This window comes from Myotis yumanensis, unplaced genomic scaffold (genome assembly GCF_028538775.1).
Source record: "Myotis yumanensis isolate MYYU_CA2020_CCGP unplaced genomic scaffold, mMyoYum1.0.hap1 SCAF_6, whole genome shotgun sequence".
NCBI classification, from domain to species: Eukaryota; Metazoa; Chordata; class Mammalia; order Chiroptera; family Vespertilionidae; genus Myotis; species Myotis yumanensis.
This window is the reverse complement of record NW_027223757.1, coordinates 95,775,161-95,787,552: the sequence shown is the minus strand read 5'-3', so window position 1 is coordinate 95,787,552 and position 12,392 is coordinate 95,775,161. Positions and strand designations below refer to the sequence as shown.

At 39.4% G+C, this 12,392-nt stretch overlaps 1 protein-coding gene across 1 annotated transcript in view; it reads right to left on the bottom strand.

Moving 5' to 3' along the window:
• The window catches only part of LOC139012960 (E3 ubiquitin-protein ligase TRIM38-like), a 150,124-nt gene that overhangs the window by 103,086 nt on the left and 34,646 nt on the right, over nt 1–12,392 (bottom strand). The window contains exons 12-13 of the mRNA XM_070419145.1: nt 10,800–10,820; nt 6,602–6,622 (exon numbers count right to left, since the gene is read on the bottom strand). Coding sequence (XP_070275246.1) covers nt 6,602–6,622; nt 10,800–10,820 — 42 coding nt within the window. The remainder of the gene's footprint in view (nt 1–6,601; nt 6,623–10,799; nt 10,821–12,392) is intronic.

Here is a 12,392-nt window from a genome sequence, read left to right as displayed (position 1 = left end):
GTTTATTAGAATCCTCATAGAGGACATAACCTGGTCTTTCCCTTCCTCCCTCATCAGGATTCTGAAAGCATCTGTAACTGGATTTCAGATGGTCTCCAGGCTTTCTGTCTGCAAGAAACCTCCCTATGCACCCGTTATCTTTCCAGGCCGATTCTGTGAGGAAAAGCAATCAGCTGGGCTGGGACAAGGAGGGTGGGGGTGTTAGCAGACCGCTAGAAAAGCAGAGGAGGAACAAAGCTAAAATCCACAGCCGCCCTGGTGATTTAGAATGCTAGGCAGACTCAGCCCCTGAGAGCCAGGCCATCAACGCCACAGTCGCCACCCAGCTCCTGAACCCCCTGCTTGAGTCCATACCACTGCGAAAGGGCATAGGCTTCTGGGATTTGCTGGAGGACGCTCTGGCCGCGCCCCTGGGAGACCCTAGGCGGAGCAGCTGGCCCACAGGAGGGGCTGATATCCCCTTCTAGTACACTCCCTTGAAAGAGGCCTGGTTGCTGCTCTGCCACAAAGGGAACCGGTAGAAAGGCAAGAAAGCAGGGCCCTAAGAGTTAACAAAAGGGCACTCTCCCTGGACCTGGGAGCCATCAGGACTTTGAAATTCCCCAAGAGAGGAGGAGTCTGACTCAGAGACTGGCCAAAACCTCGTTGGGTTAGGAGAACCGGAGGCTGCATATTGAACTTATAGACTGCAGTTTGCTGGGCAGAGGTCCAAGCCCAGTTATATAGGGGTTAAGCTACCTGTGTACAGCAAAACAACTTTCTCCTGTGCCAGAATACATTTTAAGAAAATTAAATGCATGATAGACCAGAAAGCTGGGACTAGTAGAATAGGGAAACTGAGCAGAAATCCTATCTTCCCTAAACCAATGACACTTGGGAGTAAATGCTTTGCATTTGCCCCCCTAAACAAAGGTTAAATCGTTTATGTCAATCTGATTAGTGTCATTTGTTGTCCACACCCAGGGACAAATGAAGTTAGAAAATAAGCCTTATTTTGATTAGTTCTTTCATTCAGGAGGAGCCAACCCGGTCCCTCCCTGCAACATGAGTGATAAAATGTATGTTAAGGAATTTTAAAGTTGCTCAAAACTCGCTGCCTTGGGTCCAGTTCTGCGTGTGTAAGAAGGGACAGACTAAGGTTTAGTAGCAGGAGTGAAGAGGCAGGCAGGGCAGGGGCAGGCCAGAAGAAGCTGGCAAGGCCATCCAAACCACCCAGCCGCTATTGGCCAGAGCCGCCTGAGGCAGACCTCCTCGGACGGCAACAGCTGACTCCGACTAGGACAGACTGGGCTCTTTCCAACTGGGCCCCCATGAGCCGATGGTCGAAATGAAGATCGGGGGCCAGACTGTGAACTTTATGGTTGATACAGCGGCAGAGCACTCGGTAGTTACTCAGAAGGTAGCTCCCCTCTCAGGACAGGAAGTCACCATTATTGAAGCTACCGGTACCACAGCTGCAAACTGTTCTGCCACCCCCGCCGATGTCAGTTAGGCGGCCATCAGGTGGTTCATGAATGCCTGTATTTGCCAGTTGACCGGGTCCCTCTAATGGGCAGAGACCTTTTAGCCAAAATGGAAGCAGAAACCACTTTTGCCCCAGATGGCTCAGCACAGCCTTGCCTAGGTGAACAGACCTCTCCAATAATCCTGTCCTTAGCAGTGCCGAGGGAGGAAGAATAGAGACTTTATACCCCCCAGCCAAAGGCCTCCACATCTGTTCTTGTCATGCCCCCATCAGGGGACTTGGGCAGTATTCCTGTTATCTGCCAAAATTCCCAAGACTGTAAAAGTACTTGTTCACTGAAAAGGTGTAGATGTGGATATTTATTTGATGTTTATATGTCTACTTAGGTATAAATATTTGTTCATGTACATAAGGAAGTCTACAAAAAATATATATTTAATTTAAGGCTGAATGCTCTGACCGATAGCAAAACGCCCCAAGCAACCGCTGGGTTCTTTTTCGAAAGGGTGTTTGCTCCCTGTCAGAGGTGGAATCGGCCCACCCAACAAAATTTCTGTCTGTTTGTTTACTAAAGACTTTGATTTTCTCTGATATTTCTGTGTTGGGTTGAAATTTTGGAATTCTGGGGTAGATTTAAAAATATTTGTAGATAAATAGAACCCCCGGTTAGTTTCCTGGTGTATTCTGGAGCAGCCTATTCAGAGCCAATGGGACCAGTAATATCTAAGAAGACACCAGTTCTAAGAGCCACTGAACAAACTGCCTTTTTCCTTGGACATCAAAGAGGACTGTGGACCTCAGAAAGAACAGGGTAACTCATTCGTTTCTAGTCATGCCAGAATGCCTGTACCCCTTACTTGGACGTGATCTCTTACAGAAATTACAAGCCACCCATAAGCTTGTTCGAAATGCCCTGCCAGTGCCACCTCGGACTCTGTACATCCTTTCCAGCCTGGGGACTCGGTGTGGGTAAAGAAGTTCACGACCCCAGGACTCACCCTAACTTGAAAAGAAGTATACCTGCAGAAAATTGTATAATCCAAAGAGACAAGGACAATTATACCTTATATAGGAGGGTCAGGAGTAGCCTCCAGTCACCTGGAGAAAAACATACTGATCTGCTCATGATGTTTGAATAGCCCTGCCATATCTCATGTTTAGTAGCGGAGGATTTGGCTGCCTAAAGTGGCCATGGTGCCAATATTATGTTTCATTGTATTAATATGTTATATTGATCTTTGATTCTCTTGCTGGTTTAAATGTATGTTGACTGTCCTGGAAGGGGACTGAGTGGGGTGAACCCCAAAAAGTAAAGGGTATCTGGCTGCCAAGAGGGCAGTTGCCCCACTGGGCCGGGAAGAATACCCATCAGGTTTTAGTCTCTATCGAGAGACAGTTGACAGTTGGCAGCATGTATACTGTCTTGCAGGCCTGTGTGGCCATGCCCATGTCAGAGGTGGCACAAAACCTCAACTGTAGAAAACTGGGAAAAGCCTGTTTGGAATAGAAAGTCTGAGGCATGGTTATGCATTTTTAACGGACATAGAAAGAAGGTTTAAAGGCTAGTTTGAAAGAGTAAAATTTAGAAAGGTTATGTATGTGATCAAAAGGAGAAGAGAAATTTTAAAAGGAAATTATTCAAATAGTACAGGCCAGTAAGCCAGAGGGTAAATAGTTATGCCAAAGTACTTAGGGAGGACTGATAAAAGAAATCCAACAGTTACTGTTTTGTTATAACTCTGAAGAGTCCATGGAAAAGGACTGACGAGAAAAATCAGAAGATCTTAGAGCAGATCAGCATGTTTTTCTCCTTATATAATTACTCTAGAATTTGGCAATGCTTAATAAATCATGGCAATACATTTCTTTGCATAAATTCAATAAGAACAATTTCCAAAAGTAATTTTATTAATGAAAAACTTTGACTGGAGTATCATGTTTTAAAGAAACCTGTCTGAGCTCTGAAGACTTGAAGCCAATAAGAGTGCCACGGGAAAAGCCTGATATCCTGCTTGGGAGCCCTGAAGATGGCTGGCGCTGGAGCGTCAGGCCCATGCCCTACTATCACTGGCGGTTGGTCAGAGTAGAAGGGGATCAATAAGGACACCTCTGCATCCCTGCGGAACTCCCACACACTCTGGGCCGCAACAAGTAGGACGGCTACTGAGATGGGCCTTAAAGCCTAGAGCATGAGCTCAGGTGGAGTTGCTACAGGTGAGGGATTCACCTAACTCAGCAGATGCTGCAGGGAGGCCTGATGGCAGCTGAATGGCTTGGCTTCTTGGCCCTAGGGGGCACATTAAGATTCAGTCATGAAATTCCAGCAAAGGTAGTCAGTTACCATTCTTGTTGTGTTTATGCAAACATCAGGCCAAATTGAATACAATAGATAAATTAATCTTGATTTGGCTTTTTAATGGCCATAGAGGAATTTTTAAGAAGAAAAATCCCATTTCAATAGAAGTTGTTAAAGTTAAAATGGTTTCTTTCCCTTCCGCCGGACCGTTTGTTATAGTTTGTCTCTGCCAGGTCACAAGCCCAGCTCCTTCTGTGCCCAGGACAGCAGGGAGCCTGAATGGAAGGTGACCTCTAACCAGGCACACCCGCTGCAGATCACCCTCAGGAGGCAGTGGACCTCTCCAGACCCCTTGTAATCCTCCTAATGCTGTTGACTTCCAGCCCTTGCATTATTAACAGACTAGTCTGATTTGTCAAAGAGCGCATAGGGGTAGTCCAGTTGATGGTTTTGCAAGCCCAGTACAGGCCTCTAGCGATGGAAGGTGAAATAAAAATGCATTCTGTCTCATGATTGAGCCGGACGTTCCAAGACAAGGGGGGAATAAAAGGACAAAATGGGACTGATAGCTGTGTTCCTAACACCTCTTCAAGCAAAAGCCATAGAATGTATTAGTTATGCAGCCTGCCCTTACCTCAGGCAATAGGAATGCAAGGAAACTAGCCCAAGGCCAAAAGTATGCTAGCCACCTCCTGTCTTTGGGTAACCAGACTCTAGCTGCACCCTACACCTGCATCACTAGCCTCTGGCCCTCACTCAACCAACCAGAATTGCTCAAATCAGTGGTCCAAGTGAGCCCTCGCCCCACCCTCGACCCCAAGCCCTATAAATTCTTTGTTCTTCCAAGACACTGGACTCTCTTGCATCAAGTAATGGAGTCAGAGAGACCAAGCTAGCTTGAATAAAAGACTCTATGCTTTTGCATCGGACTCAGCGCTCACTGGTGGTTCTGTGGGGGTCTTGAAATCTGGGCATAACACACTCCTATGTTCACTGTAGCATTAGACACAATGGACAAGATGAGGAAGCAAGCCCACTGTCCATCCATACATGTTGGAAAAAGAAGAAGAGGTACCTATATACAATGTGATATTAGCCACAAGAATAAGGTTTTTATATTAATGACATCTCTGGTTGTGGTTAAATGTATATGGTCAGTTCTTCTATTGTGGTAGCTGGCCATATAAAACTGCCACAAAGTATGATTCATAGAATCTTGAACTACTGCTCCTATTGGTTATTCAGATTAGGTTAATGGGTACCTCTACCCTCAGTGTTTTGTCTCATGGTTCATGCATAACTTTATTGTGTGTGAGCCTGATTTTAAGTCATGCCTGAATAAAGTTTACCATAAGCAATTGAGAGGGAAGGGAAGTGAAGTATTAAATTGCAGTAAAGGCTGGGTGGGGATGAAAAGGGAAGATCTACATTGTATGGCTGCAGACGAGGATGATGGGAGGTCTGCATTGTATGGCCTGCAGCTATATTGGACACAACTTTCAGAGCAGACACTTGAAAAAGAGCCACATTTTGGAGTGAAGTAATTACTAAAATTTTCTTGTCAGAATCGAAATGTTTTCATACATTGCAAGGACAGGACTACCTGAGAAATAATAATAGGGGAAACCCAGTAACAAATGAAGATGATAAAAATATGTTGAAATCGTACCAATACCTGAAAAAAATGATGTAAATGTGTGTGGTGGAGTAAGGAAGATGGTCCTTGAGAGTTGAAAAAGGAACACTTCCTCAGTGATAAACTATATCAATCTTCCACTTTTTCAGACTAAATGGCATAAGTGCACATTCCTGAGGCAGATACTTTAAGTATGATCCAGAAGCCTGTATATCATAAAAGCACCCTGCTATCAACACCTGTATCTATATCAGTCATCACATGAAAGAATCCTGCTCATGAACATAAAAACTCTCTTCCCAAATGCCATTGTATCTTTTAACTAAAACATAATTGAAATATAACATTTGAAAAAGAGGACATAAAGCGTTTAATGATTCTATCAGGCCTCCATGAAAAAAAACTCTGGGAATTATGCTATGACAAATAGCTTTTCATATCATCCACTTTCACAATTCTGACCTAAAAATACATCTTCATAAACTTTCCTTAAGATGTAACATACTTTTTCAAACATAAAAAAATCTCTTGCAATGCTGCGAATTAATACCTGAGGGAATAAAACTGCAAAAGAATAAAGAATATTTAATGTAATTGGAAAGAAAAAGGCCTGAAAATATTGTATAAATTATCTGTGCAATGGGTAATATGATCACCAGGGAGGTGAAATAGTGGTCCTTAAAGTCACACGTTGTCATTGAATGACATCAGAGCCTAGAACATGTTTCCAGGACAGTGGAGGGGTCAAATGCAATCATTGCATATGGAATGTTCTCTCATTGCTCAGTTTACTTAAGATGGCCCCCTAAACTTGTAAAAAATGCCAGAGGTCCTACTTTAATGGGTATTTTACCTACAGTATATAAAGAATGGAAATCATGTGCCTGTTAGCACAATCCTCTTCACCTCCCAAGATTCACAGTAAATATGGCAGGATTCTGGAGAGCAGAAAATGCCAAAGTTTAAAGGGAAGGTCAAGTATGAAATGGAAAAGGGAAGAAACTAGGAAGGACGGAAGTCATGGAAAATAAATAGATGGAACTTTACATGTGAGAAGGATACAGACAGAATAGTTGAGGAAATAAGAGCAGACTTTCAAAAAAAAGGTGAGTAATGAATGTCAAGACGGGAAAAGGCAGATAAAGCTAAGACATCACATTGTTTTTAAAGATTTGGCAATTGAGGATTGTCAGAAATAACTTACGACGTTTTTCCCGAAGTTTTCCTGAAAAATAAAAGTGAAATTGTAAATATCAAGGGAAACAAAAATGAATAAAATTCAATTTCTTCTACAACATGCACAGAACATCAAGCCTTTCATGTTGCAGAGTAACATGCAAAACACACATGTAAGAACATTAGCTGAAAGCTCTCATTTGCTCAGAGATAATTGTTCCAAAATTAAAAGGAAGGAAAGGTCTGAATGTAGGGAATTAAGCAATAAAAAAATTAGAAATACAGTTCTGTAAAGTACCTTATAAAACACTCCTAATTTAATTAGAAGATTCTTTAATTTTGGGGTTGGGTTGCTCTCTATTAAAAGTTCTTTGGGACTAAATATACAATGGGGGAGCAAAAGTAAATGTATAGTTGTTTGCTAAATAATATAATAATTAATAAATAAAAAATATTAAAAGAATATTATTATTCTCTGATTATATCAACCTTTACGTACTTTTGAACCTGCCTGTTGTTATGTCTCATATTTACAATATCCCTGTTGTATCTTATATATAGTTGAAAAATTGATTGAGTTGGATAATATTGAACCAGATTTTCTGGAGGAATTCTGGGTCAGGTTAGTAGGCATTGAGGACAATTGCAAAGTAATGAATTGTCCAATCAATAAAAAGGCAGGAAATGTTGTACACATGAGAAAGCAGTCACTTTAAGGTGTTTGGGAGTAAAGAGATATTGGAGAAAATTTATGCAATAGTTTCAGAATTTTATCTGAAAAATAGAAAGGAATAACTAATGAGGGAATGGGGGGCAAAATGGCGATAAGGGCACATATTTAATACCATAATGAATAAAAATTATGAAAAGAAAGAAATAAAATAACAGAGAAAATAAAAGTTAATGCAAATTATATGAGAAACAAAAAATTTAATAATATTGAAAGCTACTTATGTAAATTTAAACTTCAGTTGCAGATAAAAAACAAATTCCCATACTTTTATACACAGATGCATGCACCCTAGTCAGAAAGTAGAAAGAGACTGAAAGCTCACAATCGAGGTAATTAAACAAGGAAAAATGAAAGAATTCTCTGAATTGAGAAAAATTATGTGAATGTTAATTAAGGTAATTACCTTAAAAATTTTGATGATCCCTTTTGAGATCATTTAGAGTTTATTATTAATATTGTATCTCTATGGTTCTTTTAAAATTTTTAAAAATTAAATTTATTGGGATGATGTTGGTTAATAAAATTATGTGGAACTAACAGTGCAGTGCTATGCTACCTCACCTGCGTATGACATTGTGGGCTTACCACCCAAAGTCAATACTTGTTCTTGGCCATATATTTCACCTCCTTTACCCTGTGCTAACCACCTCTTCCCTGTGTGTCTACTATTACTGTTTTGTTTTACGCTTTATTGTTGAGAGGATTACAGATTTCCTTTTTGTTGTCCTATTTCCCCCTTAGACCCTTCTTCCACCACCCCACACTAGGTCTTCAAGACACTATTTTCTGTGTCCATGGGCTTTGTATATACGCATTTATGTTCTTTGGTTAATCTTTCCAGATCACCGTTCCCCACAAACCCACCGGCATGCCGCTGAGAATCCTCAGACTGTTCCATGCTTTCCTGTCTCTGTGAGGGTTTGTTTAATTGATTTGTGTGCTCATTTTGTACTTTCAGGTCTTTATTCCACGTAAGAGTAACATCATATGTTTCTTGGCTTTGTCTGCTCAGCATAATATACCCAAGATCCATCACTGTTGTCCCAAAAGGCAGTATTTCATTGCCCAGGCAGACACAGATGGCCAGCAGGTATTTTTAAAGATCCTAAAATGCACTGGAGATTAGGGAAATGCAAATCAAACTGACCAGGAGATACCACCTCACACCTGTTAGAGTGGCAGTTATCAACAAGACTAGTAATAACAAGTGTTGCAGAGGTTGTGGAGGAAAGGGAAGCCTCATTTACTGCTGGTGGGAATGTGAACTGGTACAGCCACTGGGGAAAACAGTATAGAGTTTCCTCAAACATGAATCATAGGGATCCCATATAACCCAGCAAGAACTTCTATGGACACCAATGCTCCACATCTGAAAAATATATCTTCCCAATGATATATGCACTCCTATGTTCACTGTAGCATTATTCACAGTGGACAAGACGTGGAAGCAAGCCCACTGTCCATACATACATGCTTCGATAAATAAGAAGTGGTACCTATATACAATGGGATATTACTCAGACACAAGAATAATATTTTTATTTTAATAAGATCTCTCGTTGCAGTTAAATGTATATGGTCAGTTCTTCTATTGTGGTAGTTGGCCATATAAACCTGCCAATAAGTATGATTCATAGAATCTTGAACTACTGCTCCTATTGGTTATGCAGATTAGGTTAATGGGTACCTCTGTCCTCAATGTTTTGTCTCATGGCTCATGCATAAATTTATTGTGTGTGAGCCTGATTTTAAGTCATGCCTGAATAAAGTTTACCATAAGCAATTGAGAGGGAAGGGAGGTGAAGTATTAAATTGCAATAATGGCTGGGTGGGAATGAGGAAGGGAAGATGTATATTGTTGGGCTGCAGACAAGTACAAGGGGAGGTCTGCATTGTATGGCCTAGATAGGACATAACTTTCAGAGCAGACACTTAAAAAACAGCCACATTTTGCAGTGAAGCCATTACTAAAATTTTCTTGTAAGAAACGAAATATTTTCATACATTGCAAAGAAAGGACCACCTGAGAAATAATAATAGGGGAAACCCAGTAACAAATGAAGATGATAAAAATATGTTGAAATCTTACCAATACCTGAAAAAAATGATGTACGTGTGTGTGGTGGAGTAAGGAATATGGTTCTTGAGAGTTGAAAAAGGAACACTTCCTCTGTGATAAACTATCTCTATCTTCCACTTTTTCAGACAAAATGGTATAAGTGCACATTCCTGAGGCAGGTACTTAAAGTGTGATGCAGAAGCCTGTATATAGTAAAAGAATCCTGCTATCAACCCCTGTTTCTATATCAGTAATCACATGAATCCTGCTCATGATCATAAGGTTCTCTCTACCCAAATTCCATTTTATGTCTAAACTAAAACTTAATTGAAATATAATATTAGAAAAAAGGACATAAAGCGTTTAATGATTCTATCACGCCTCCATGAAAAGACCTTTGGGAATTATGCTATGACAAATAGCTTTTCATATCATCCACTTTCACAATTCTGAGCTAAAGATACATCTCACATAAACTTTCCTTAAGATGTAACATACTTCCCAAAACTGTTTTGGCTAACTGGATAGAGCATCGGCCTGTGGACTGAAAGGTCCCAGGTTTGATTCAGGTCAAGGGCATGTACCTGGGTTGCGGACATATCCCCAGTAGGAGGTTTGCAGGAGGCAGCTGATCGATGTTTCTCTCTCATCCATGTTTCTAACTCTCTATCTCCCTTCCTCTCTGTAAAAAATAAATTAAATATATTTAAATTTTTTTTTTTAAAAAGAAAGTGGTAACATACATTTTCAAACATAAAAAAATCTCTTGCAATGCTGCGAATTCATACCTAAGCTAATAAAATGCAAAATAATAAAGAACATTTAATTTAATTAGAAAGGAAAAGGCTAGATACTATTGTATAAATTATCTGTGCAATGGGTTATATGATCACTAGGGAGGTGAAATAGTGGTCCTTAAAGTCACACTCTGTCAATAAATGACATCAGAGCCTAGAACATGTTTCCAGGACAGTGGAGGGGTCAAATGCAATCATTGCATATGGAATCTTCTCTCATTGCTCAATTTACTGAAGATGGCCCCCTGACCTTGTAAAAAATGCCAGAGGTCCTACTTTAATGGGTATTTTACCTACAGTATATAAAGAGTGGATATCATGTGCCTGTTAGCACAATCCTCTTCACCTCACAAAATTCACAGTAAATATGGCAGGATTCTGGAGAGCAGAAAATGCAAAAGTTTAAAGGGAAGGTCAAGTATGAAATGGAAAAGGGAAGAAACTAGGAAGGATGGAAGTCATGGAAAATAAATAGATGGAACTTTACATGTGAGAAGGATACAGACAAAAATAATTGTGGAAAAAAGAGTAGACTTTCAAATAAAAGGTGAGCCAATAGATGTCAAGAGGAAAAAAGGCAGATAATGCTAAACACATCACATTGTTTGGCAGTTAAGGATTGACAGAAATAACTTACCAATTTCTTCCTGAAGTTTTTCTGAAAAATAAAAGTGAAATTGTAAATATCATGGGAAACAAATATGAATAAAATTCAATTTCTTCTACAACATGCACGGAACATCAAGCCTTTCATGTTGCAGAGTAACATGCAACACACACATGTAGGAACAGTGGCTGAAAGCTCTCATTTGCTCAGAGATAATTGTTCCAAAAGTAAAAGGGAGGAAAGGTCTGAATATAGTGAATTAAGCAAAAAAAAAAATTAGAAATACAGTTCTGTTAGTTACCTTATAAAACATTCCCAATTTAATTTGAAGATTTTATAATTTTTGTGGGGTTGATCTCTATTAAAAGTTCTTTGGGACTAAATATATTATGGGGGGCAAAATAAATGTATAGTTGTTTGCTAAATAATATAATAATTAATAAATAAAAAATATTAAGAGAATATTATTATTGTCTGATTATCTCAATTTTACCTACTTTTGAACCTGCCTGTTGTTTCGTCTAATATTTAAATAGCCTTATTGTATCTAATATATAGTTGAAAAATTGATTGAGTTGGACAATATTGAACCAGATTTTCTGGAGGAATTCTGGGTCAGGTTAGTAGGCATCAAGGACAATTGCAAAGTAATGAATTGTCCAAACAATAAAAAGGCAGGAAATGTTGTACACATCAGAAAGCAGTCACTTTAAGGTGTTTGGGAGTAAAGAGATATTGGAGAAAATTTACGCAATAGCTTCAGAATTTTATCTGAAAAATGGAAAGGAATAACTAATGAGGGAATGGGGGGCAAAATGGCGATAAGGGCACATATTTAATACCATAATGAATAAAAATTATGAAAAGAAAGAAATAAAATAACAGAGAATAAATTAATGGAAATTATATGAGAAACAATAAATTCAATAACATTGAAAGCTACTTATGTAAACTTAAACTTCAGTTGCAGATAAAAAACAAATTCTCACACATATATACAAAGATGCATGTACCCTTCTCTGAAAGTAGAGAGACAGAAAGCTCACAATTGAGGTAATTAAACAGGGGAAAATTAAAGAATTCTCTGAATTGAAGAACGAATGTGAATGTTAATTCATGTAATTACCTTAAAAATTTGTATGATCCCTTTTGAGATTATTTAGTGTTTATTATTAATATTGTATCTCTGTTCTTCTTTTAAAATTTTTGAAAATTAAATTTATTGGGATGATGTTGGTTAATAAAATTATGTGGAACTAACGATGCAGTGCTATGCCACATCACCAGTGTATGACATTGTGGGCTTACCACTCAAAGTCAAATCTAGTTCCTTGGCCATATATTTCACCTCCTTTATCCTGTGCTTCCCACCCCTTCCCTGTGTGTCTATTATTACTGTTTTGTTTTCCTCTTTATTTTTGAGAGTATTACAGATGTCCTTTTTTTTGTCCTATTGCCCCCCCTAGACCCTTCTTCCACCGCCCCACACCAGGACCTCAAGACACTACTTTCTGGGTCCATGGGCTATGTATATACTCATTTAACTTCTTTGGTTAAACTTTCCAGCCCACCTGTCCCCACACACCCACCCCCATGCCTCTGAGAATCCTCAGTCTGTTCCAT